Source organism: Bubalus kerabau, chromosome 2 (assembly GCF_029407905.1).
Source record: "Bubalus kerabau isolate K-KA32 ecotype Philippines breed swamp buffalo chromosome 2, PCC_UOA_SB_1v2, whole genome shotgun sequence".
NCBI lineage: Eukaryota > Metazoa > Chordata > Mammalia > Artiodactyla > Bovidae > Bubalus > Bubalus kerabau.
The window spans coordinates 39,333,649-39,360,445 of NC_073625.1; the positions used below are offsets into that span (position 1 = coordinate 39,333,649).

Here is a 26,797-nt window from a genome sequence, read left to right on the forward strand (position 1 = left end):
GAGAGTCCCAGCTTCATTTCCCCAGAATCCCAGGGTGTCTGATGCCCTGTTATTTGAAGACATTGAATGGTTCTCAGTACAGCACCATATTGTGATCTCCAATACTCATCAGAAGTATTTATGGATGAAGAAGGAAATGATGGATCTTCTCAATGTCCTTACGTCTTTGCTCTTCAACACTGGGTGTGGGTTATAACTTCAAATTAGTTTAGAAAATCCAATCAAATTGAACAGGGTGTGGCTCATAGACTGCAACCCTATTAAGCTCAAGATCCGATAGGGTGGATCGTAGCCCAGATTGTGTTATAAACTGCTATTCAGGTATAAAAGAAAGTCAGACAGAGGGATCCATTTGTTCAGAGAAGAAGCTGGACTGTTTGGGACCTTGAAGAAAGAGAAATCAGCTGCTTGCTGTGGAGTCCTCAGAATCCACTTGGCTTCACCGGCTCCTCCAATTTGGGGTTTTGGTGAGTCCTCCAAACTGAGATAGGAGTGTTTCATTCCCTTAAATGTTGTAAGTCTTATCTCTTTCTAGACACTGGAGTCAAAGCAGCCTCTTATGGTCTCTGAATCATACTGTGTCAACATTTTCCTTGCCACTCTCATTTCCAAACTTTGACTGTTCATGATTTTTTTCAACTCCAACATTCTTGTCTTGAATCTATTTTATATACCTAAACTAAGATTTTGTGATCTCCAGTACAGTAATGCAGTTAAATTAATGCAGTTAAACAGCTAAACTTCACATCCTTGGTAGTGCCAGCCAGATTTCAGGTATTCTGTGTGTGGCCCTTTCTGTTCACACAATACAGATACAGAGCATGTCCTTCATCTTGAAAGGTTCTGCTGACCATTGATCTACAACTATGCTTTTACGAATTTGTTTTTATTTTTATTTTTTTTTAATTTTATTTTATTTTTAAACTTTACATAACTGTATTAGATTTGCCAAATATCAAAATGAATCCGCCACAGGTATACATGTGTTCCCCATCCTGAACCCTCCTCCCTCCTCCCTCCCCATTCCATCCCTCTGGGTCATCCCAGTGCACCAGCCCCAAGCATCCAGTTTCGTGCATCGAACCTGGACTGGCAACTCATTTCATACATGATATTTTACATGTTTCAATGCCATTCTCCCAAATCTTCCCACCCTCTCCCTCTCCCACAGACTGCATAAGACTGTTCTATACATCAGTGTCTCTTTTGCTGTCTCGTACACAGGGTTATTGTTACCATCTTTCTAAATTCCATATATATGCGTTAGTATACTGTATTGGTGTTTTTCTTTCTGGCTTACTTCACTCTGTATAATAGGCTCCAGTTTCATCCACCTCATTAGAACTGATTCAAATGTATTCTTTTTAATGGCTGAATAATACTCCATTGTGTATATGTACCACAGCTTTCTTATCCATTCATCTGCTGATGGACATCTAGGTTGCTTCCATGTCCTGGCTATTATAAACAGTGCTGCGATGAACATTGGGGTACACGTGTCTCTTTCCCTTCTGGTTTTCTCAGTGTGTATGCCCAGCAGTGGGATTGCTGGATCATAAGGCATGTCTATTTCCAGTTTTTTAAGGAATCTCCACACTGTTCTCCATAGTGGCTGTACTAGTTTGCATTCCCACCAACAGTGTAAGAGGGTTCCCTTTTCTCCACACCCTCTCCAGCATTTATTACTTGTAGACTTTTGGATCGCAGCCATTCTGACTGGTGTGAAATGGTACCTCATAGTGGTTTTGATTTGCATTTCTCTGATAATGAGTGATGTTGAGCATCTTTTCATGTGTTTGTTAGCCATCTGTATGTCTTCTTTGGAGAAATGTCTATTTAGTTCTTTGGCCCATTTTTTGATTGGGTCATTTATTTTTCTGGAGTTGAGCTGTAGGAGTTGCTTGTATATTCGCGAGATTAGTTGTTTGTCAGTTGCTTCATTTGCTATTATCTTCTCCCATTCTGAAGGCTGTCTTTTCACCTTGCTAATAGTTTCCTTTGATGTGCAGAAGCTTTTAAGGTTAATTAGGTCCCATTTGTTTATTTTTGCTTTTATTTCCAATATTCTGGGAGGTGGGTCATAGAGGATCCTGCTGTGATGTATGTCAGAGAGTGTTTTGCCTATGTTCTCCTCTAGGAGTTTTATAGTTTCTGGTCTTACGTTTAGATCTTTAATCCATTTTGAGTTTATTTTTGTGTATGGTGTTAGAAAGTGTTCTAGTTTCATTCTTTTACAAGTGGTTGACCAGAGTTCCCAGCACCACTTGTTAAAGAGATTGTCTTTAATCCATTGTATATTCTTGCCTCCTTTGTCGAAGATAAGGTGTCCATATGTGCGTGGATTTATCTCTGGGCTTTCTATTTTGTTCCATTGATCTATATTTCTGTCTTTGTGCCAGTACCATACTGTCTTGATAACTGTGGCTTTGTAGTAGAGCCTGAAGTCAGGTAGGTTGATTCCTCCAGTTCCATTCTTCTTTCTCAAGATCGCTTTGGCTATTCGAGGTTTTTTGTTTTTCCATACAAATTGTGAAATTATTTGTTCTAGCTCTGTGAAGAATGCTGTTGGTAGCTTGATAGGGATTGCATTGAATCTATAGATTGCTTTGGGTAGTATACTCATTTTCACTACATTGATTCTTCCAATCCATGAACATGGTATATTTCTCCATCTGTTAGTGTCCTCTTTGATTTCTTTCACTAGTGTTTTATAGTTTTCTATATATAGGTTTTTAGATTCTTTAGGTAGATATATTCCTAAGTATTTTATTCTTTCCATTGCAATGGTGAATGGAATTGTTTCCTTAATTTCTTTTTCTGTTTGCTCATTATTAGTGTATAGGAATGCAAGGGATTTCTGTGTGTTGATTTTATATCCTGCAACTTTACTATAGTCATTGATTAGTTCTAGTAATTTTCTGGTGGAGTCTTTAGGGTTTTCTATGTAGAGGATCATGTCATCTGCAAACAGTGAGAGCTTTACTTCTTCTTTTCCAATTTGGATTCCTTTTATTTCTTTTTCTGTTCTGATTGCTGTGGCCAAAACTTCCAAAACTATGTTGAATAGTAATGGTGAAAGTGGGCACCCTTGTCTTGTTCCTGACTTTAGAGGAAATGCTTTCAATTTTTCACCATTGAGGATAATGTTTGCTGTGGGTTTGTCATATATAGCTTTTATTATGTTGAGGTATGTTCCTTCTATTCCTGCTTTCTGGAGAGTTTTTATCATAAATGGATGTTGAATTTTGTCAAAGGTTTTCTCTGCATCTATTGAGATAATCATATGGTTTTTATTTTTCAATTTGTTAATGTGGTGTATTACATTGATTGATTTGCGGATATTGAAGAATCCTTACATCCCTGGGATAAAGCCCACTTGGTCATGGTGTATGATCTTTTTAATGTGTTGTTGGATTCTGATTGCTAGAATTTTGTTAAGGATTTTTGCATCTATGTTCATCAGTGATATTGGCCTGTAGTTTTCTTTTTTTGTGGGATCTTTGTCAGGTTTTGGTATTAGGGTGATGGTGGCCTCATAGAATGAGTTTGGAAGTTTACCATCCTCTGCAATTTTCTGGAAGAGTTTGAGCAGGATAGGTGTTAGCTCTTCTCTAAATTTTTGGTAGAATTCAGCTGTGAAGCCGTCTGGACCTGGGCTTTTGTTTGCTGGAAGATTTTTTATTACAGTTTCAATCTCCGTGCTTGTGATGGGTCTGTTAAGCTTTTCTATTTCTTCCTGATCGAGTTTTGGAAAGTTGTACTTTTCTAAGAATTTGTCCATTTCTTCCTCGTTGTCCATTTTATTGGCATATAATTGTTGATAGTACTCTCTTATGATCCTTTGTATTTCTGTGTTGTCTGTTGTGATCTCTCCATTTTCATTTCTAATTTTATTGATTTGATTTTTCTCCCTTTGTTTCTTGATGAGTCTGGCTAATGGTTTGTCAATTTTATTTATCCTTTCAAAGAACCAGCTTTTGGTTTTGTTGATTTTTGCTATGGTCTCTTTTATTTCTTTTGCATTTATTTCTGCTCTAATTTTTAAGATTTCTTTCCTTCTACTAACCCTGGGGTTCTTCATTTCTTCCTTTTCTAGTTGCTTTAGGTGTAGAGTTAGGTTATTTATTTGACTTTTTTCTTGTTTCTTGAAGTGTGCCTGTATTGCTATGAACTTTCCCCTTAGGACTGCTTTTACCGTGTCCCACAGGTTTTGGGTTGTTGTGTTTTCATTTTCATTTGTTTCTATGCAAATTTTGATTTCTTTTTTGATTTCTTCTGTGATTTGTTGGTTATTCAGCAGCGTGTTGTTCAGCCTCCATATGTTGGACTTTTTAATAGTTTTTCTCCTGTAATTGAGATCTAATCTTACTGCATTGTGGTCAGAAAAGATGCTTGGAATGATTTCTATTTTTTTGAATTTACCAAGGCTAGCTTTATGGCCCAGGATGTGATCTATCCTGGAGAAGGTTCCATGTGCGCTTAAGAAGAAGGTGAAATTCATTGTTTTGGGATGAAATGTCCTATAGATATCAATTAGGTCTAACTGGTCTATTGTATCATTTAAAGTTTGTGTTTCCTTGTTAATTTTCTGTTTAGTTGATCTATCCATAGGTGTGAGTGGGGTATTAAAGTCTCCCACTATTATTGTGTTATTGTTAATTTCTTCTTTCATACTTGTTAGCATTTGTCTTACATACTGCGGTGCTCCCGTGTTGGGTGCATATATATTTATAATTGTTATATCTTCTTCTTGGATTGATCCTTTGATCATTATGTAGTGACCATCTTTGTCTCTTTTCACAGTCTTTGTTTTAAAGTCTATTTTATCTGATATGAGTATTGCTACTCCTGCTTTCTTTTGGTCCCTATTTGTATGGAAAATCTTTTTCCAGCCCTTCACTTTCAGTCTGTATGTGTCCCCTGTTTTGAGGTGGGTCTCTTGTAGACAACATATGCAGGGGTCTTGTTTTTGTATCCATTCAGCCAGTCTTTGTCTTTTGGTTGGGGCATTCAACCCATTTACGTTTAAGGTAATTACTGATAAGTATGACCCCGTTGTCATTTACTTTATTGTTTTGGGTTCGAATTTATACACCATTTTTGTGTTTCCTGTCTAGAGAATATCCTTTAGTATCTGTTGGAGAGCTGGTTTGGTGGTGCAGAATTCTCTCAGCTTTTGCTTGTCTGAAAAGCTTTTGATTTCTCCTTCATACTTGAATGAGATCCTTGCTGGGTACAATAATCTGGGCTGTAGGTTATTTTCTTTCATCATTTTAAGTATGTCTTGCCATTCCCTCCTGGCTTGAAGAGTTTCTATTGAAAGATCAGCTGTTATCCTTATGGGAATTCCCTTGTGTGTTATTTGTTGTTTTTCCCTTGCTGCTTTTAATATTTGTTCTTTGTGTTTGATCTTTGTTAATTTGATTACTATGTGTCTTGGGGTGTTTCGCCTTGGGTTTATCCTGTTTGGGACTCTCTGGGTTTCTTGGACTTGGGTGATTATTTCCTTCCCCATTTTAGGGAAGTTTTCAACTATTATCTCCTCAAGTATTTTCTCATGGTCTTTCTTTTTGTCTTCTTCTTCTGGGATCCCTATGATTCGAATGTTGTAGCGTTTAATATTGTCCTGGAGGTCTCTGAGATTGTCCTCATTTCTTTTAATTCGTTTTTCTTTTATCCTCTCTGATTCATTTATTTCTACCATTCTATCTTCTAATTCACTAATCCTATCTTCTGCCTCTGTTATTCTACTATTTGTTGCCTCCAGAGTGTTTTTAATTTCACTTATTGCATTATTCATTATATATTGACTCTTTTTTATTTCTTCTAAGTCCTTGTTAAACCTTTCTTGCATCTTCTCAATCCTTGCCTCCAGGCTATTTATCTGTGATTCCATTTTAATTTCAAGATTTTGGATCAATTTCACTATCATTATTCGGAATTCTTTATCAGGTAGATTCCCTATCTCTTCCTCTTTTGTTTGGTTTGGTGGGCATTTATCCCGTTCCTTTATCTGCTGGGTATTCCTCTGTCTCTTCATCTTGTTTAAATTGCTGAGTTTGGGGTGTCCTTTCTGTATTCTGGCAGTTTGTGGAGTTCTCTTTATTGTGGCGTTTCCTCGCTGTGTGTGGGTTTGTACAGGTGGCTTGTCAAGGTTTCCTGGTTAGGGAAGCTTGTGTCGATGTTCTGGTGGATGGAGCTGTATTTCTTCTCTCTGGAGTGTAATGAAATGTCCAGTAATGAGTTATGAGATGTCTATGGTTTTGGGGTGACTTTGGGCAGCCTGTATCTTGAAGCTCAGGGCTGTGTTCCTTTGTTGCTGGAGAATTTGCTTGGTATGTCTTGCCCTGGAACTTTTTGGCCCTTGTGTGGTGCTTGGTTTCAGTGTCGGTATGGAGGCGTTTGATGAGCTCCTGTCAATTAATGTTCCTTGGAGTCAGGAGTTCCCTGGAGTCAGGGTTTGGACTTAAGCCTCCTACTTCCAGTTATCGGCCTTAATTTTACAGTAGTTTCAAAACTTCTCCTTCTATACAGCACCACTGATAAAACATCTACGTTAAAGATGAAAAGTTTCTCTACTGTGAGGGTCACTCAGAGAGGTTCACAGCGTTATATGGAGAAGAGAAGAGGGAGGAGGGAGTTAGAGGTGACCCAAATGAGATGAGGTGGAATCAATAGTGGAGAGAGTGGGCTAGCCAGTAGTCACTTCCTTATGTGCACTCCACAACTGGACCGCTCAGAGATGTTCACGGAGTTATACAGGGAAGAGAAGAAGGAGGCAGGAGACAGAGGTGGCCAGAAGGATAAAAGGGGGAAATGAAAAGGAGGGAGACAGATCCAGCCAGTAATCAGTTCCTTAAGTGTTCTCCACTGTCTGGAACACACAGAAATTCACAGAGTTGGGTAGAGTAGAGAGGGGTTAGGGAGGAGATACAGGTGACCTGGTGGAGAAAATGGAGAGTCCAAAGGGAGAGAGAGCAGTCAAGCCAGTAATCTCGTACACTAGTGAAAAATGGGTCCTGAAGATTGGGTTCTTAAAGGTACAAAATTGGTAACAAATACATAAAAACAAAAATTAGAAATCTAGAGTAGAGTTTGGAATTTCAAAAATGCGATGTTAATGAAAAGAAGGAGGAAAAGAAAGAGAGAAAAAACTAACAAAGAAAAACAAACAAGGTCGTGAAAGTAATAAAGAAACTACAGGTACAAAGTTGATAACTAATACCAAAAAGCAAAAATTAAAAATCTAGAGTAGAGTTTGGAATTTCAAAAATACAACGTTAAAAAAAAAAAAAAAGGAAGAAGAAGAAGAAGAAAAATAAAGAGAGAAAACAAACAAACCAACAAAAACAATGTCGCAAAAATTATAAAGAAAATACAGGTACAAAATTGATATCAAATACCAAAAAGCATAAATTAAAAATCTTGAGTAGAGTTTGGAATTGCAGATATACGATGTTATATAAAAGAAGAAGAGAAAGAAACAGAGGAAAAAAAAGTCACAGAAATTATGAAAAAAACTATAGGTACAAAATTGATAACATATATCAAAAGGCTAAAATTAAAAATCTAGAGTAGAGTTTGGAATTTCAAAAATACAATGTTAAAGAAAAGAAGAAAAAGAAAAAAGAAAAAACAAAAAAACCACGGTCAAAAAATTATAAAATATATATATGAAGTTTGCTGAAGAAGAAAAAAAAAAATAGGGTCTTTTTTTTTTTTTTTTGCAAAGTAATAGTTATAAAAGTGAAAATTAAAGGACAATAGAGGACTTAAAAAAAATTTTTTTTAATTAAAAAAAAAAGAAAGAAATATTGATCGTAAAAATAGTAAAAATATATCTAGGTCTTTCTCTGGTTTTGTTGTGAGTATTGTGGGTTCAGTTCATTTTTGGCAGTTCCTTAGTCCGACTTATATTTCTCAAGATCTATAGGCCCCTTCCTATGTAATCCGTAGTAACCACAGGGTTTTAATCTATGGCTTGTAGCTTCCAAGGCATTTCCCTCTGTTATAGTTTCTTCTGTTTGCTGGTCTCTTCAGTGTCTGGTTCCCGCCCTGACACAAAGGGGATGGTTGAGGACACTATTTTTTTTTTTTTTTTTTTAAATTTAGGCTCACTTGTTCAGCCGCGCTGTGGGGAGGGAGGGAGGGATGCTGCAAACAGATAACACTGGCGTGCGCTCGCAGTGCCTCAGCCACACTGGGTCTGCCCCCGCTCAGGGCGCGTGTAGCCTCCCTGCCCACACTGCTCGGGCTCTAGGTTGTTCCGCCGGGAACAATCAGAGGCCGGCCCTGGGCTGAGCTCCCAGGTCCAAGCCGCTCAGGTTCAGGCACTCGGGTAGTCCTCAGAGGCGCAGACTCGGTTGGGCCTGCGTTTTGTGTTCTTCCCAGATCCGAGCAGCTCAGGTGATGAGGTGTTTGGCGGGCGCCAATGCTGCGACTTATCGCCTCCCCGCCACTTGGTTATCTGGGTGTAAAACCGGCGCACCTTCTCAGGCAGATGTTGACCATCCAGACCCTCAAGAAGTTTTAGTTAGCAAAGAAGCCTGCTTACAGCTTTATAGATAGTGTCTCTCTGGGGCTGCGATTGCCCCCTTCCGGCTCTGGCTGCTTGTCACCGGAGGGGGAAGGTCTGCAGCCGGCTATCTCTGTTCAGTCCTTTGTTCTGTGCGCGGGCCTGGCGGTGTCTTAGGTTAGGGCTGGCTTTTCGCGTGGTAGATATCCCACAGTCTGGTTTGCTAGCCCAAATTATTTCGCTCAGATCGCGCTCAGGACATTCGGCCCGATTCTTACTCTAAGGGACACAGCCCGCGTCGCACTTCCCTGCCCAGCCCCCGCTTGCTAATGCCGTGTGCAGGCGTCTGCGCTGCTTCTCTGCTGGGGGAGTTCCCGTAGGGCTCACAATCCGCGATTTTTAATTGTTTATTTTTTTTTCCCCTCCCTTTTATGTTGCCCTCTGTGCTTCCAAAGCTCGGCACAGATTCGGCAGTGAGAGGGTTTCCTGGTGTTTGGAAACTTCTCTCTTTTTAAGACTCCCTTCCCGGGACGGAACTCCGTCCCTCCCTCTTTTGTCTCTTTTTTTGTCTTTTATATTTTTTCCTACCTCCTTTCGAAGAGTTGGGCTGCTTTTCTGGGTGCCTGATGTCCTCTGCCAGCATTCAGAAGTTGTTTTGTGGAATTTACTCGACGTTTAAATGCTCTTTTGATGAATTTGTGGGGGAGAAAGTGTTCTCCCCGTCCTACTCCTCCGCCATCTTGGCTCCTCCTCACGAATTTGTTTTTAAATGCTTCATTTTCTGCCTCACTGAAGTTTCTTTTATGGATTTCATCAAGTGATTGTCTTCGTTTTATTTCTTATGTGTCTTGAGATGGATTTTTGTGTGAAAATAATTATCTCAATATAAAATAAATATTTTCAAATATTTATTTTAATTCTTCCAAATATTTAATATTAACCTCCTTTGATTCCTATGACCTCTAAGCAGGACATCGCCAGGGTTGCTGAGGTTCTGTCTTCTTTCTATAGTAGGAATGCCCTTTCGCATATGCCTGGGGTTTCCCTGGATATCATAGGAATTTACATATTCCTATTATCAATAGAAGAAGAAGTTTAAGAATAAAAAAGAGCATTTCACTTCACGCAGAAATTGAAGTCTAAACCAAAGGCAATCTATGCCCAGTCTTGATTGGTTTTCCTGGACAATCCCTCCCAACTTGGGTTTCACCAGTTTCAGATAATCTAATCACTAATCCAATCACTTTTTCTTGAGTGGATTTTGGGGTTTGTTTATTGTCCTGGGCACTTGATTCCTCTCCACAGTAAGCAGAGGCATGGATCCAGGACTTCATTTCTGATAGGAAATGATGCTTAGGTTTTCACTTTGATGGTGAAAGGAGAACTGGAGAGCAGAAACCGGAGAGCAAATATATTCAGGAAGGTTTCTGTTTCAAGATAAATGAGATGTGATGAGGGGATCGACTGGATATACAGAGAGGTTCCCCCCAGACTGGGCAATAATCATGAAGAGACACGTAACAAGGAGCTGCTTCTGATTGTTAATGTTAGAGTCTGTATTACAGGTAAAATCTGGGTGATCTTTGTTACCCTAAAGGTGTTTAGGGTAACACAAGACACAGACTGAGCAAAATTAAATGACAGCTGCTCCTTCCTCTAGTGTAACCCTGTCACATACTAAAGATTTTGGAACCTCTGGGTGTCCATTGTAAATTGGTAAGTGAAGCAATTTCCTTCTAAACCTCCATATTTCTGACCATCCTCGAGCAGGAGGATTGAGACAGTCTGACAGTAACACTGTGACTCCTGGACTCCTGCTACTTTCTGGTGTGGGGACGTTAAGGACGGGCTGGCAGGGTAGGTGCTGTGATTCCTCCAAATGGAAGAAGTCCTCAGTCTAACTCCATCCTAAAAGAGGTCCTAGGGTAATCGATATCCACATCCATGGAGGACAGAACTAACCTCAAGGCTGAGGGGAGCTGGAAGGCAGTGTGTTTCCAGAGGACTGCCAGGACTCTTCGGAGAAGACAATAGCACCCTACTCCAGTACTCTTGCCTGGAAAATCCAATGGACGGAGGAGCCTTGTACGCTCCAGTCCATGGGGTCGCTAAGAGTTGGGCACGACTGAGTGACTTCACTTTCACTTTTCACTTTCATGCATTGAAGAAGGAAATGGCAACCCACTCCAGTATTCTTGCCTGGAGAGTCCCAGGGACAGAGGAGCCTAGTGGGCTGCTGTCTATGGGGTCGCACAGAGTCGGACTCAACTGAAGCGACTTAGCAGCAGCAGCAGCAGCAGCCAGGGCTGTTGGAGAAGCACTGTGGGCGCATAAGGCAGGAGATGATCTGGGGGCTTCCAGAGTGTTTACCTACAGCAGTAAACCACCATCCACTCTGGCAAGAGTCAGGGTCCCCGAGGGCTGGAATCAGGGAGGACACTGAGTAATTCTGGGTGTGACGGGCTGATGAACACAAAGTCAACGCTTAGCACATTCTTATTTGCAGACTCTCTGAACTTTGACTTTGTGTGTTAGCTACCACAGCTCTAGCTCCTTACATGGGATCTGGGAGAGAAGCTGCACAGTATTCCCTGGATGCACCACTGGTTTCCAAGTGCTGGTCTGGGGCTCCACCCAGGTGAAGGTTGGGGGCTTGAAGTCAGGTGGGTCTGGAAGCACAGGAGTAATTTCTCATGGCTTCTTCTCCATCCTCAGGTTGGCCTGCCTAGTGCTTGATCGGCTGTGAGTGAGATCCCGAGAAAGGCTCCCAGTGACTGGGCTTAAGGATGGAGCCCCTGGTGAGTAGTGACGCTTTCTCCTGAAGCTGCACCCAGTCCCCATCCTTCCTCAGCTCAGCTGCCCACTCTGGACAGTGGTAGGGTTGTTCTGTCTAAACCAGAATATCCCTGACGTTTTAGGAACTGGTGATGTTTGAAGATGTAGCCGTCAACTTCACCCAGGAAGAGTGGAGCCTGCTAGACAAGTCCCAGAAAAACCTGTTTAGAAATGTGATGCTGGAAACTGTCTCCCACCTGGTCTCTGTAGGTGAGTCTGTCAACAGGGATGTGCCTGCACCTGTGTCCATTCTGTTCATTCACTCACTGAACAAGCATTTAGAACAGCTTCCCTGTGTCCCACTCCAGCTGCTTCCTGATTCTCTGATAGCCCTCATAATTACTTAAAGGAAGACATTCCTTTTCATGGCACTTTTCATTACCACACTGAAAGGTCACCTTGGCCAGGTTTCATATCTTTATTGATACTTAGTCTCAACGTTCAGAACAGGACTGGGGATTCAATGGACATTTTAATGCATAAATAAAAGGATCAAATATTTTAAACTAATTCTTCTGTTCCAATCACTCCATGAAGGCTGAGAGCAAAGTCCTGTATATGACATAATTTCAATTCTTCCTATAAGGTGAATCACTACTGGATCCTGTTTGACAGAAATATTCAGCCCACTGTAGAATCTTTTAATCTTTCCCATTTGGAAAAGAATGAGGATTCTGTGGCCTCTCTCTGAACTGGTGCATGGGCATCAGTCCCTAGACAGCTTCACTGTTCTTGCTGCAGCTCTGGGTTTCCTCCTGGTCTGATGAAGGACCTTCACTGTTCTGCCTGTTCAGGATGTTGTTACCTGCACTGACCTTCAGTTGTCTCTTTTATTTTCCCCAGTGCCTTACTCCTGTTTTGAGCACAGCAAAGACTGATTAGCCAGACTCAAAACCCACATCTTTCTTTTTTTTAATCAAACAGGCTATCAGATCAGCGAATCAGAGGTGATTTCCCAGCTGGAACAAGGAAAAGAGCTGTGGACTGAAGCAGCAGGAGGCCTCCAAGGTCAGAGTCCAGGTGAGCGTCAAGGGCCTGGGCTTCGGGGCAAAACAGTTTCAGCTGGTGTGTTAAGTCCTTGGAGACACCAGATGAAAGTCTGATAAAGGCAGGGATATATTCCAAAGTGGAAGTGAGGACACTGGGGCATATTCCTCGAGTTGTTATCATTCTGGGCCCCTATCATCACAATTCATATTCCTGATATTTTCTCTCCTTTAGGGAAAAAGGTGCTTGTGGACTATACCACACTTCAGCTTTCGCATAGTGATTCCTGTCCTCATCCTGCCACTTAAAGTTTTGTCTACCATTTTCTGACCCAATATCTCTTCACCGTATTATGTTTTTATATTTTAAGCCTGGGCTTTTTTCTAATAGATATGACTTTTAAAGTATTTCTACTACATTGAGTATTTCTTTGTTATATACACAGTTTCTCCAAGTACCAATTTTTGAAATATACTCACAGGGACCTTTGTGTTTGTCTACATTTTATTTCCCTATTGCCACTCTAAAATCTATACTTTTCACATTTCTTTAGGCAGCGAAAGACCCCTTAGACAACAAGAAATGATGTTCATGCAAAGTGTCTACAGGAAGCACACATCCCCTACCATGGCAATGGTGAGTTTCAGGGGTGGGAACCCCAGTCATCCAAATGAAAGACCTGCAGTGAGATAAGTTGGTAATTGAGCTCAATTGCCTGTAAGTTGAGACTGAGCTCTTCCTGAGCAAATTTTTGGATACCCTGAAATTGGTTAAGAAGTTAACATGAGCTCAAAACCATAATGTAAGGGAGAAAAAGATAAGTTGCACAAACATTTTTCATCTCCTAGTCTCTAGAACACACTGAAATCTTCAAAATTAATCTGGTATCTTGGATTGGGAACCTATAAAAGAGAATGTTCGTGCTTGCAGGGGAATAACACAACATGTGTTTGCAACTAACACTGGAGACCTTTTAACCAGAGACTATTATGAGCTGATGTTCTAGGGTGAACATGTAGACAAATGAGTGTCTGCCTGGACATGGGCAAACGAGTAACAGCCTCATATCTCCTTTATCCAAACAGGTTTCTCACCCGCAAGGGGATTCTGCTGGATGCACGGATTTGAGAGATGAAGTTCCTTCTAGATATTCCCCTCAACATTCATCAATTCACTTAAGAAGGAAACGTAATGTCAGCAAACAGTGTGGAAAATCACTTAGTCAAGGGTCATCCCTTAACGCACAGGGTCACATTCACAGTAGAGGCAAGTTGTGTGAATGTCCTCTGTGTAGGAAAGTATTTAGCAATTGCTTTAGCCTCAAACAACACAAGACGATTCACACTGGAGAGAAACCATACAAATGCGGTCTCTGTGGAAGTGGCTTTTTTCAAAGTTCTGACCTTAGAAACCACAATCGGGTCCACGCTGGAGAGAAACCATTTAAATGTCATGTGTGTGGCAAACTGTTTAGTCAAAGGTCCTACCTGAAACAACACGAGAAAACTCACACAGGAGAGAAGCCCTACAAATGTCGTCTGTGTGAGAAAAATTTTAATCAAATCTCTTACCTTAGAAAACACGAGAAAATCCACCCCAAAGAAAAGCAGTATGAATGTCACCAGTGTGGGAAAACATTTAGCCAAAACTCTGGCCTTAGTCAGCACAAGAGAATCCACACTGGAGAGAAACCTCACGTGTGTCTTGTGTGTGGGAAGGCCTTCAGTCAGAGTTCTGAATTGACTCGGCACAAAAGGACCCACACAGGAGAGAAACCCTATAAATGTCAGCGGTGTGGGAATGCCTTCAGTCAATATGCAAACCTGAGAAGGCATGAGAGAACACACACGGGTGAGCAACCCTACGAGTGTCAGCTCTGTGGGAAATGCTTTAGTCACTGCTCTTCCCTTAGACGACACGAGGGAACCCAGCACCAGAGAGCAAAGCAGGAAGGCCCTCAGTAGACTTTCTCACCTGAGGTGACACGCTGTTCCTTCCACATTCCACACATGAGGAATGTGAGAGGAACAGCAGCCATAGCATTAACATTTAAACTCACCAAGTTCACACTCACTAAAGTAACTGTCTATAATCAATATGGAGGCTCCTTCAGGCATCACACTCCCCGGTCCAGACAGGAATCACCTGTGGACTTAGGTCCACATGTGCGCGATCTCTGTGGCAAAGCCTTTAGTCACTGGCCTGACCTCAGGTAACTTAGCAGAACTCCCTCTAAATATAATATGGGTGTTTTCAGCAACAGTTCCCAACTCTGAAGCCCCTGAGTACCTAGAGGTCATGAGCAGAGGACAAGCAACCCCTAGTTCTTTCATAATTAATTGTTCAACATGAGCCAACTCCATGAAGGAAAACAGTAGGATTGTAATCACTGTTAACATTCAGCGGAGCCCCAGGCTTGATGTGCTCAAGAAACTCAATGAAAAAAATAAACACTAAAACAAGAGCAAAGATGAAGACTCTTGAGAAATACTAAAGTATGTTGAGCAATACCAGGGCATACTTCTAAATAATTTATCCTAGCAAAGTGATTTCATGGAAGGTTCTGAGAAATTCTTTCTCCATAGATCAACCACTCTGCTCCACACATGCTCAGTCTGTATGACACGCCCTCGGTGTTGTGAAGGAAGAAGGGAAGTCTTTGGGGACTTACTTCTCAGTCAACACAAGATTATCACACTAAGGATGCAGCAATCCTAAAGTCACAGTGGAGCTACAGATAGATTTCATATCAGCAAAAATGACCCTGTGTAGGAAGGGGAGCCTGCAAAAGAAACCTGTAACACACAATCAGGCCTCCCAGGTGGCCGAGTGGTGAAGAATCCACCTGCAGTGCAAGAGATGGATTCAATCCCTGGTCTGGAAGGTTCCCCTGGAGAAAGAAATGGCAACCCACTCCAGTATTCTTGCCTAGAGAACCCCATGGACAAAAAAACCTGGGGGCCTATGATCCATGAGTTCACAACTTAGCGACTAGACCACAACAACCATAACAACAAACACACAATCAGGCAGATTATGATTCAGGGAAATACCTTTCCATGAAAATGTGGCATAAAATGGAGAATGAGGAGACCTAGCAACGTGGAATGTAGAGTTTTGTAAGAAATTAAAATGTGTGTATAGAATAATAGTTGTTAATATTCAAGCAATAAAGTCCATGGCTACAGGAGCTCAGTGTTGCTGTCTGGTTTCTTTGGGCCCCTGTAAACACAGGGACGCAGGTCTGCACTCTGGAAAAGTGGGCAGAGACACACCCCCGCTCACTGAGTCTCCCCTTTCTCCACTGCTCTTTCCTCACAACTCAGCTCCACTCATTCCAACGGCCCCCAACTCCATCCACCCCTTCAGGCCCTGGGGGTGACACAGCCCTGATCTTCAGCTCCACTGGCCAGGTTTCCAAAATGCCATGATCCTGCTCAGGCAAGGTCCTGGGGGGAGTCTCAGAGACATCTGGTCCTACATTATTTGAGCCGCTCAACCTATGTCTGCAGGCAGGTGGCGCTAGTGGTAAAGAACCTGACTGCCAATGCAGGAGACATAAGAGACTCAGGTTCCATCCCTGGGTCGGGAAGATCCCCTGGAGGAGGGCATGGCAACCCATTTCAGTATTCTTGTCTGGAAAATCCCACAAACAAAGGAACCTAGCGTGCTACAGTCCATGGGGTCATAAAGAGTCGGAGACAACTTAAGCGACTTAGCACACTGGCACGCACAACCTGTCTGCAGATGGAAACCACCTGGGGCTCAAGAGACAGACAGCTCTGCCCTTCCAGACCTCAGAAATCTCTTTGTTATTTTGTCCCAAAACCTCTGAACTGAGCCAAGTGGATGAAGAGTTCCTTCCATGATTGTACTTTCTATCTTACTCAGCTGATTCCTGAATTTTGGACCCAGCCGTCTCACTAAACAGGAACCCAGCCTTGTTACCACCACATAAGCTCATGAAATAAATCTGCAAGAATATAAAATGCCTAAAACTATCAGTCATCACACGAGCATGTTTTTAAAATAATTAGCACAATGTCTTTTTCCAAATAAAATGTCACAGGGCGAATCTCCCCTCTTGTCTGCAGGACTTGGAAAGTTATCCTTTGACACATCCATATTGAACCCATATCTCCAGGGAGAGTCCTCCCGGATATCCACTCAGATGATGTGTGTTCCTGCCAAAGCAGCACAATTCCCCAACCAAGGCCTGAGTCCACTCACAGAAACACTCACAAGGATGGTACTGATCCATAATGACTTTTTTTTTAATTAAAAAAATTTTATTTAATTTTGGCTCTGCTGGGTTTTCATCACTGGGAGGGCTTTTTCTCCACTTGTGGCAAACAGAAACTTCTCTCTAATTGCACTGTGTGGGCTTCTCATGGCAGTGGCTTCTCTTGCTGCAGAGCTTGGGCCCTAGGGCTCCTGGACTCAGTAGTTGGTGCTCCTGGGGCTCTAGGGCACAGGCTCAACAGTGGGCATAGGCTCAACAGTGGGCACAGGGGTTTAGTTGTTCGTGAGATCTTCCCAGAGCAGGGATCAAACCTGTGTCTCCCACCTTGGCGGGAGGATTCTTATCCACTGACCTACCAGAGAAACTCCATCACTGGTTTTCAAAATTTCCACAAGGAATTCTGGGGGCGGTCAAGATGGGAAAACAAGTCCTGGGTGAAGGTGATGAGCAACCAATTCTATTGTCTGTCTATTGTGACACGTATCATTCCGTGGGTACAAATGGCTCAACAAGGTCATGTGACCTTGGAGCAGTATGAAGGTCAGTTTGCAAAGACAACTTTACACATGGACACTTCCTCAGCCTCCTTGAAAGCTTTATCTCATCCAATGGAGTTTGCCCAGCACCCATTTTTCTGCAATTCTAGTTACAGATAGGAGGAGTGCAGCTGGATTTCAGGTTGGTTTGAAATAAATGTGGTGTTAGCTAAACCTCCAGAGAAATACGACAGCAGTCAAAATACGTAGTGTTCTGGCTTTAGACAATGGAGTAAAGATTCTTTAATTTGTTTTTTATTTCATCTCTATCTTATACTGAGCTATCATTCAGTTATAATATTAGATGAGTTTTACGTTTACAAGTGGATTTCAGCTCCTGCATACTGTACACCTGCTTAGCACCAGCACGTTATCTTCCCTCCTTTACTCTCCGTGACTGTGTTACCCTTGGGCCCTCCCACCTGCCAATTCCCCTCTGCATCCACCACTCAGTTCCGTGTATCTGTGTATGTGTTCTTGTGTCATTTGTTTAGTTACTTGATTTTTTTTCACTTGTTTTCTCTTTGTTTCTTGGTTTCTTCCTACTTCACACATGAGTAGAGTCAATAGGTGTTTCTCTTCTCTTAATCTGTCTTCAGACACAGAGGGAACAAAGTTGATATATGACTTGGATTAGTCAGGAAAATCTTAACAAGGTCACATATCTTGGAGAAGTAACAAGTCAGCTAAGAAAGGGAAATTCCACCACAGACCCTTAGCTACCTCTGAGGCTGCATGTCCTCCAGTGGACGGTGTCCAGCTCCCACCATTCTGAGCATCTACTGACAGATGGGAGGTACCCAGCTGGATTTCAGGTTGTTTGGTTTTATTTGGTGTTCAGTGTATCCCTCAGAGAAACAAGACATAGACAAAATATGTACACAGGTGGCTTTATGCACTGAGGCATGGATAATTTTTCATGTAATTATTTTTCTGCTCATGGAATTTTCCAGGCAAGAGTACTGGAGTGGGTTGTCATTTCCTTTTCCAGGGGATCTTCCCGACCCAGGGATCGAACCCGGGTCTCCCGCATTGCAGACAGACGCTTTACTGTCTGAGCCATCATGGAAGCCCTTAATTATTTTTCTAGAGTATCATTCATTTGGTTACAATATTATATGTTTTATTTATATAAAATATATTTCAATTTCAGTATACCATAAAATTGACCTGCACCAAAAACTTCAATGTTTTTCACTTTTACCATCCTGTGGACCTATTTCACTCATCAGCCATCCCCCTGCTGGTGCCCTCTGACATCCACGGCTCTGTTCTGGGAATATGTGTTTATTTGCAAGTCATTTGCTGTCTTAATATTTTTTTTTTACTTATTTGTTCTTTTTCCATGTATTTAGTGTTCCATATATGAATCAATTCATCATGTATTTCTGTTTTCTAAAGGTGTCTACAAGACATTATTAGATCAAAGGTGATATATAACCTTGATTGGATTAGGAAAACCTCATCAAGGTCAGGTAACCTTGGGGATGAATCAAAGGCAGCAGGAAGGGGAAGTTACCCCACTGGCCCTCTTCGGTCATCTTCAAAGGTGCAGAGTGCCCAGCACCCAGCATTCTGGGCATCTACTGACAGGTAAGAGGCATGTGACTACGGTTCAGGTTGATTTAAATTTGATGTTCAGTTTGTCCATCAGAGAAATGGGACAGTAGACAAAATAGGTACCAATGTAATCTAGGCCATGAGCATGAATATTTTAATTTTTTAATTTAATTATTTTTGTTGGGTATCATTCAGTGAAAATGTTAGATAAGTTTTACATGTACAAAAATATATTTCAATTCCAGTAGATTATAAAATTGGTGAGCACCAACAACTTGGGTGTTTTTGTGACCATCCTGTGGACCCGTTTCACTCCTCAGCCGTCCCCTTGCCACTATCCTCTGACACACCCTGCTCTGCTCTGTGAGAATGTTCACTTTTGTGTCATTTGCTTTCCTTTCTTTTTGTTTTGACTTATTTGCTTTTGAAATTTGTGTTTAGTGTTCCATATCGAAGTGAATTCACAAGATATTTCCCTTTTCTAAATGGGTCTTCAAGACACTGAGAGATACAGGGTGAGTTTTGCTGTTCAGTCGCTCAGCTGTGTCTGACTCCTTGTGACCCCCTGGACTGTAGCCTACATAACGTTGATTGGTTAAGAAAACCTCATCAAAAAAAAAAAAAGGAAAGAAAAACCTCATCAAGGTCATGTGACCTTAGGGGAGTATCAAGTCATCGGGAAGGGGAAATTTCCCCTCTGACCCTCCTCAGCCACCTTGGAAGCTGCATCTCCTCAGCTCGAGTGTCTAGAACTCATGATTCTGAGCATCTGCTGACAGACTAGAGGCTCACAGCTGAATTTCAGGTTGTGTGGTTTAAAATTGGTGTTTGGCTAGTCCCTCAGGGAAATGGGACAAGAGTAACATCACGTAGTGATGCGGCTTTAGGCAGCTGCGGATCGATTCTGTAATTTCTTTTGAATTTTATTTTACTTGTTTTAAGTTTTGGTATTATCCCATTATAATTTTAGTGAAGTTTTAGGTGCATCGCCATACATTTCAGCTTCTGTGAACCACACACCTTCTCAGCACCAAAATCTGCAGTTTTCCTCTGTTAGTATTTGCTGCCCCATTTTGTTTGAGGCTCCTCTTCTGATTCCCTTTACTCAGGTCTGTGTATCTTTGTATTTGCTATCATGTCCATGTTGTCTTCTTTAAAATTCTATTTCCTTGTTTTCTTTTGTTTGTCTTTTGTATTCCACACATGAGTGAAATTGTGAATTATTTCTTTCTCTTCACATGTCTTCAGATGTGGTTAGACCAAAGGGAATAGATGGTGTCACTTTGCTAAGAAAGTCTCGACAAGCTCATGCGACCTTGGAAGCAGCCTCAGGTCAGCTGGGAAGGGGACATTCCTTCTTGACTGGTCCTCAGCCACCATCAAAGCTGCATCTCCCTCAGTGAGGGCATCCTCCCCCACCTCTCTGATCAACTCCTACAGAGAGGAGGAGCACAGCTGGATTTTAGAATGGTTGGCTTTTTAAAGCTGGTGTTCAGCATATCGCTCAGAAAAAAAGTCCATAGTAAACTTATGTAGTGGTTTGGCCTGGCAATAGGGTAAGGTGTCTTTAAATTTATAATTTTATTTTTTAAATTGAGTAAACATTGATGTTAATATTAGACGTTTCATTTGTACTTTTTTTTTTTTGCATTTACAAAGCTAATTTTAAAACTTTGGGGTGAACCCCACAGGAATAGAAAAGACTAGGAAAGGATAACCCCCTCACCCTCTGGGAGTGGCTGAAAAGGGAGAGAGGCTACCTGAGGGGAAGGAAGCACAAAAGGGACCCGTTGCAGACTCAGGGCAAAGGGAACGCCATCGGTCCTGGCCCCGGGAGCCCTGTGGCAGGAAACCCCAGCGTGGGGGCACTGGCTTCAGGTGCACAGGCCAAGGGCAAGAGGGTTGCATACGAAGCCCCAAAGCTACTTGGCTTCCCCCTTCCCTTTTGCCTTTTTCACCTTCTGCTGCGTGATCTGCGTGTCCCTCTGCTTGGGGGACAATCGCCCCAGCGGCTCAGTGCTTTCCCTTAACCAAGCTGCTCTGCCTTTTCTTATTCTTCTGGCGGGAAAGCTCCTGCTGGTGACCTCGCGTCATGCTGACTGCAGCGACTCTGCCCTTTTGTACATGATCACATTTCAGCTTTTTGAGCCTTATTCATGCTCACCACCCAGATTTTCCTCTCTCACTGCTGCTACACATTTGACCACAGTTACTATCCTGCCTTCTCCCCTGAAGCTTCCTCCTTCAGTTCAGTTCAGTCACTCAGTCATGTATGATTCTTTGCGACCCCATGGACTGCAGCACGGCAGGCTTCCCTGTCCATCACCAACTCCGGGAGCTTACTCAAACTCATGTCCATCGAGTTGGTGATGCCATCAACCATCTCATCCTCTGTCATCCCCTTCTCCTCCCGGCTTCAATCTTTCCCAGCATCAGGATCTTTTCAAGTGCGTCAGTTCTTCACATCAGTGCCCAAAGTATTGGAGTTTCAGCTTCAGCATCAGTCCTTCCAGTGAATATTCAGGACTGAGTTCCTTTAGGATGGACTAGTTGGATCTCCTTGCAGTCCAAGGGACTCTCAAGAGTCTTCTCCAACACCACAGTTCAAAAGCATGAATCCTTCGGCATTTGCCTTTGTTTACAGTCCAACTCTCACATCCATACATGACTACTGGAAAAACCATAGCCTTGACTAGATGGACCTTTGTCAGCAAAGTAATGACTCTGCTTTTTAATATGCTGTCTAAATTGGTCATAGCTTTTCTTCCAAGGAACAAGCGTCTTTTCCTTTCATGGCTGCAGTCACCATCTGCAGTGATTTTAGAACCCTGAAAATAAAGTCTGTCACTGTTCCCCTATCCACTTACCATGATCTTAGTTTTCTGAATGTTATGTTTTAAGCCAACTTTTTCACTCTTTTCTTCAACTTTCATCAAGAGGCTCTTTAGTTCTTCTTCACTTTCTGTGAAAAGAAAGATCTGGGCAGGAGAAGTCAAATTGTCAGAAACCTGGTCCCAATGTCATGATCCCCATTTAGGGTCTATAGGGCAGGGATGTCTCTGTGTCTCTGCATCAATTTGACAGTTTGTTTGTTTTTTTTTTCTTTTCACATAGGTGATCCAAAAATTAAGATTCAGGAGAACCTCCAGTAGGTGTGGAAGATGGCTGGTCATTATGGATGGCTGAAAGCCTGCCAACTCTTTCAAGACCAGAAAGTGAGGAAGCAAAACCCGGGACCTGGGAGGCAGATGGCTCCCCCACCACAGGAGAAAGACTCCATGATGAGTGGAGGCTTGGACCCACAGGGAATCTGTGGGTGGCATGGACTGCAGAGACAGGGTTTAGACCTGGAATATTCTGGGTTCATAACTCACTAGTGCATTCGCATCCAAAGATAGCTGGCTTGACCTCCATCCCCAGCAGATCGGGCCACTCAGAGCCTGGGAGGAACCATCTGGGCTCCTCAGGGTTATGTCTGCCCTGGCTTCATCCAGATCTTTCAATGGGGCTCTTACTGTTCACCTTAGACTGCCAGCCCCTCTTCCTCTGATGCTCCTGATGAGGGCTTTGGGGACCACAATATTGTAACTATCCCGGCACCTGAGGGACCGTGTCCTTTCTCCAGAACCAGCATGCAACGCTCTCCATCCGTCCTTGCATTCCCTTTGGCCTCCTGCCTGTGGCTTCTGATGACTCACTGACCTGGTTCTCCTCCACCCACAGGTGAAGTGTAAGGACTGTGGAGCCTTTGGGCACACAGCAAGGAGCCTCAGGTGCCCCATGAAGCGCTGGCAAGGGGCGCTGGTCCCCCTGCCCTTGGGGTCCAGATTTGGTAAGGAGAACCTGGCGTGGAAACTGCAGGACCCACCGACCCCAGGGACTCCTAACACGGCTGAGAGAGAGGAGGAGGAAAGGCAGAGGTGAGCGGCGGGGAGGTGGGACCCAAGGTCTGGGCTGCAATCCGGAGACGGTTCCTCTCCTTGTTGACACTGTGCTGAGCCATCTCTAGAAAGGACAGGGGAACTGGGGAAAGAGACAGGAGCCATGTCCTCAGAGGCCACACTCGGGGGCTCACACTAGGCCCCGAAGTCACTAAGGAGAGTGGGAAACACACACAACTTTGCAGCTGACTGGCCCCGAAGCCATAGAGATGAAGAGACAGGACTTCCTGGGAGACGCTGGAGGGGTCTCTGGAGTCGGGGAAGGACATGGGGGGTCTGCACAAAGGCAGAAGGGTTCAGGTCCGGTGTCACTTCCAAACTAGAAAAGGGGCTGGGCCACAGCTCCGTTGGCCCCAACTGTGGCAAGGACACTGGGTTTCTGACACTTGACATGTTTGTGTTGCAGGAAAGAGGAGCAGCAGAGGAAGCTCCTGCAGCGATTTCCCAGGAGGCCCCGCAGTCGGCAGCTGCAGAGCTGGAAGGAGGAGCCGGAGCCCAGCCTCTGCCTGAGGGTCAGTCTCTGCTGGGCCCCCTCTTTAATCCACTGGCCTCAGTCCTGTCTGTGGGAGGAAACCGGTCATGTTCTTTCCTGACCAAAGTCATCATTTATTTTTCAGATGCCATTTTTCTTGCTGTCTTTGACTTTGCATTCTTACTTGCATGTCTGGCAAGAAAAAGCTGGCAGGGACATGGAAGTGATTTTATCACTTCCATAGTAGAAGCTTCCATAGTAGAAGTTAAAACAGGAATCTGTGAATTGTGATTCATCCTCCATGACCATGAAAACTCATTTTGCCATCATAGTGCCTGCAAAACACCAAGCTGTGTACAGTCCTAAGAAGAGTGTGTACCAAAAGCTTGTTTCCCCTAACTTAACAAGATATATTTTTATAACATTTCCATTTACCTATTTGATCCATAAATGTATCAAGGTCATACTGTAATTTTCTTTTTTTATGAGCAAACCTGATGTTGAGGATCTTATCATATAAATTAATGCCTGTGAGGTGTTTTACTGGATGGAGAGAAGATTCTCACACCTGGCCTCTCTGTGTGGTCTTCTCTTACAGCACCCAAACATGCCGATGCTTATCCACATATCCAAGAGGAAATCCCTCCAGCATCCAGATCACACAAGAGGGTCACCAACGAGGAGAGATGATGTGAAATCCAGCCTCCCCGCAGTGCCTCTCATCGGCAGGAATATGGCCCCGGCCTCCAAGGGCCGCATCGAGGCTCCAGGCAAGAGATATGCACAGACCCCCACCCTGACATGTGTGAAGCCCCCAAAGAAACCTAGACTCAGCCCCGTCCAGACCCCCCAGCAGAGCACTCCAACAGCAGATCTGGGGGCCTTCCTGAATCTCCCTCCTCCACCCAGCACAGCTGGACGTGGACCGAGAGTGGCCACCCATGTATCCAGGGAGACACCTGTCCACGGGCAACGCTTGGACCTCCAGCCTCCAGCGGACAGATCTCCTTCCAGGAGCGTGCGCGCCGCCTCCGCAGCCCACCCCCTGTCCATCGTCGGCGTCCCGGCCCAGCCTCTCAGGATGCTCTTCCTGAGAGACGGCGAAGGCTGCTGGAGCTGCCGGTACACGGCGGCCCCGTCTCCGTGGCCTGCGGAGCGGCCAGCCCCTCCTGCTCAGAGCCCGTCCGTCGACCAGGAGCCCGAGAGACATGCTGTCCCCGGGCCCCGGAGCGTCCTCTACGATGACCTCCAGGTGTCTTCTTCCTCCGAAGAGAGTGACTGGGAGCAAGACACCAGTGGCAACTGAGACTCGTCCTCCAGGGCCCGGTGTCCTGTCGTGACTGTGACTCTGGCGGGTGGGCTGGGTGTTAGAGGGAGCGGCTGTTCCCGGTGAAGCAGGACTCCCCACCCTGGTGGGCGAGACAGCAGTGGTACCGGACCACCCTGGGGACACACAGCTGCACACACTGCCCTGTCCCATGGCACTCATCCAACAGAATGTCAAGCTGTCAACCTCAATCTATTATCAGGAATTGAGGCAAATATAGGAGTGACTTTTAACCATTGTGTAGATAGGAAGTGATGGGAGTAACGGTAGTTGATGATGGTAGTGTCTGTGTTGGATGGTAGTATCTGTATCTGAACATTTGGAAGCTGCCAAAAGGGCCTGACTCTGCTCTGCAGAAGGTCAGCCGCGCCCTGTCCTGAGGTGAGACTCATGGACTCTGTGGAGTCTTTCACTGTAAATCATGGTGGGGGACCTTCCCATGGCTGTGCTTATTATGTTTTATTAGTGGTAGCTGCTCAGTCATATCTGACTCTTTGCAACCCCATGGACTGTAGCCCACCAGGCTCCACTGTCCATGGGGATTCTCCAGGGAAGAATACTGGAGTGGGTTGCCATGCCCTCCTCCAAGGGATCTTCCTGATTGAGGTATCAAACCTGAGTCTCCTGTAGCAGGAAGATTCTTTACCCTCTGAGCCCCCAGGGGTGTTACTATAAAGCTTTATTTAAATTTTTTCTATATTTATAGAATAAACAAGAAAAACTATACAATCATATCAAGAGATGTAGAAAGAGCATTTTGTGGCAGGCAGGCCCTGAACTCAGCCCTAGAAGGGCCTTCCTGTGCCCTAACGTTCCCGCCTTCCTTTTTAATGATAATTTTTCCAGGATTGATATAATGTCTCTCAAAAATTTTATAAAATTTACCATAGGATAAAAAATTTTCTTTCAATTTTAATAAAGTTCTACCATATAAGACATGTTTTATGTGGTTTTTATCTCTACGCCTTGAAGAGGATCTGAATATTATTTTTACTCAAGATAGATTTTGTAATTGAGGGAAAGAGCTTCGGAAGACCTTATAAAAACACAGAATCAGGCCCTCCCAGATCCCCACATGTGCACATTAACAATGCACCGTGTGAGTCCCGTGTGTAGAGAATATAATAAGCATTTGTACTAGTTTATTCTCACTCTGGCCACACTGGACTCAGTTGGTGAGTTGCAATGTTGTACACGCCCGAATCCTCCTTACAGGTAGAGCTCATTGTCTGTTCTGAGGCCTGGGCACCGGGCTTGCCGCTGCTCTGAGGCCTTCAAACGAGCAGCAGAGTTTGAGAAGCACTGGAGGTGGTGGGCAGAGATCACCCACCTCACCGGCTGCCTCTCTTCTCCAGCAGGAAAAGACCCGAGTAGGTCCAAGAACAGCCACTGAGCCGCGTGGAGAGGACTTCCTTGGAAGAGCAAACTGTGCTCCTTCCTTCCTACAGAGCAACGGCTGGGGGAATGTCCTCGTTCTGCAGAGCCCTGCACCTCAGGGGCAGGGGGGCTGCTGGCTGAAGGTGCAAGGGGATGAAACCATCAGGGAGACGGCTGGCACAGGGGGGCCGTGCCCAGACCCCGCAAAACTTCTGAGACGGTCTTTCTCTGTGACCTGGGTCACAGCCTATTCCTTTTACTCCCTGTCTCAGGACCTAAATCCTCCTCATGACATTCTTAGATTCTCACAAAACAAAACATCATCTGATCTTCAACTTTGTCATTTCAAAGGCTCTGAATGGGCCTGAGAAATGCTCTATTTTATGGGATCCTCTGAGCATCACAGGAGTAGAGAGGAGTCTGTCACAGAAGCCAGGTGAGATTGGAATTATTAGGGATGGGCTGATATTCTTGGGCCTGTGCCTCCAGGGGGCAGGGCTTCAGGACACAGGACGATTTTAGTGAGATGCACAGATCTGGGCTCCATCAGAACACGTGCTGTCAGCTGTGAGAAGAGGGTGGTCCTCCATCCGCCCAGGTGAAGGCACGCAGCTCATTAGCCACACTTGACCCAAAATATTTAGAGTAAGCAAAGAGGGGTTCAACAATCTCCTACTTTCAAAACAAAAATAATCATTTAAATAGCCCAGGGAAGAAAGATAACAAAAAAATGTGTAATGACAATATATTTTGAAAAATTGAAAAAGTGTGAGATAACATCCATGTTTTTAAAAACTTATTTGAATTTATACATCATTTCAAGCTGTGTGAAATAGAACTCATGACAAATGAAGAATGAGAAAGAATGTACATAGGCTGACATTATATAGACATTAGATGCATATAGCATCCTGAAGTCCTTTTCAAGGAATTCTAAGCCCTTCATCCTCACTGACCACATTCTGGTCTCCTGAAACCCCCGAGCAGAGCTCTGTGTTAAGTCT

At 43.7% G+C, this 26,797-nt stretch overlaps 2 protein-coding genes across 9 annotated transcripts in view; both read left to right on the plus strand.

Annotated features, from left to right (window-relative positions):
* Positions 1-295: 295 nt before the first annotated feature.
* The window catches only part of LOC129643249 (zinc finger protein ZFP2-like), a 37,826-nt gene continuing 11,324 nt past the window's right edge, over positions 296-26,797 (plus strand). Inside the window, exons 1-7 of one of the 6 annotated variants that reach the window (XM_055567546.1) lie at positions 296-467; positions 11,231-11,313; positions 11,434-11,560; positions 12,275-12,370; positions 12,572-12,579; positions 12,891-12,973; positions 13,423-15,527. In XM_055567546.1, coding sequence (XP_055423521.1) covers positions 11,302-11,313; positions 11,434-11,560; positions 12,275-12,370; positions 12,572-12,579; positions 12,891-12,923 — 276 coding nt within the window. In that variant the 5' untranslated portion in view covers positions 296-467; positions 11,231-11,301 and the 3' untranslated portion in view covers positions 12,924-12,973; positions 13,423-15,527. Of the gene's footprint in view, positions 468-9,942; positions 10,081-10,161; positions 10,232-11,230; positions 11,314-11,433; positions 11,561-12,274; positions 12,371-12,571; positions 12,580-12,890; positions 12,974-13,422; positions 15,528-26,797 lie in introns of those variants that run through there. The other 5 variants (XM_055567528.1, XM_055567526.1, XM_055567529.1 and 2 more) reach the window with 5 other exon arrangements.
* Positions 17,695-25,352, plus strand: LOC129643250 (putative protein FAM90A24P). 3 transcript variants are annotated; one of them, XM_055567548.1, is made up of 7 exons: positions 17,695-17,931; positions 18,518-18,709; positions 19,118-19,481; positions 19,925-20,008; positions 21,791-22,596; positions 23,024-23,129; positions 23,688-25,352. In XM_055567548.1, the coding sequence occupies exons 5-7, from the start codon at positions 22,457-22,459 to the stop codon at positions 24,393-24,395; spliced, it is 954 nt and encodes a 317-aa protein (XP_055423523.1). In that variant the 5' UTR covers positions 17,695-17,931; positions 18,518-18,709; positions 19,118-19,481; positions 19,925-20,008; positions 21,791-22,456; the 3' UTR covers positions 24,396-25,352. The 3 variants fall into 3 exon arrangements, with proteins under 3 accessions (XP_055423523.1, XP_055423522.1, XP_055423524.1); XM_055567549.1 differs by lacking the exons at positions 17,695-17,931; positions 18,518-18,709; positions 19,118-19,481 and adding an exon at positions 19,498-19,785; XM_055567547.1 differs by lacking the exons at positions 17,695-17,931; positions 18,518-18,709; positions 19,925-20,008 and having other exon boundaries at positions 18,716-19,481.

Excerpts from the sequence above, each read along its gene's own strand:
- LOC129643250 (XM_055567548.1), top strand. The coding sequence starts at position 22,457 with ATGAAGCGCTGGCAAGGGGCGCTGGTCCCCCTGCCCTTGGGGTCCAGA. Across the intron at positions 22,597-23,023 it reads GAGGAGGAGGAAAGGCAGAG|GAAAGAGGAGCAGCAGAGGA; the intron begins GTGAGCGGCGGG and ends TTTGTGTTGCAG. Across the intron at positions 23,130-23,687 it reads AGCCCAGCCTCTGCCTGAGG|CACCCAAACATGCCGATGCT; the intron begins GTCAGTCTCTGC and ends CTTCTCTTACAG.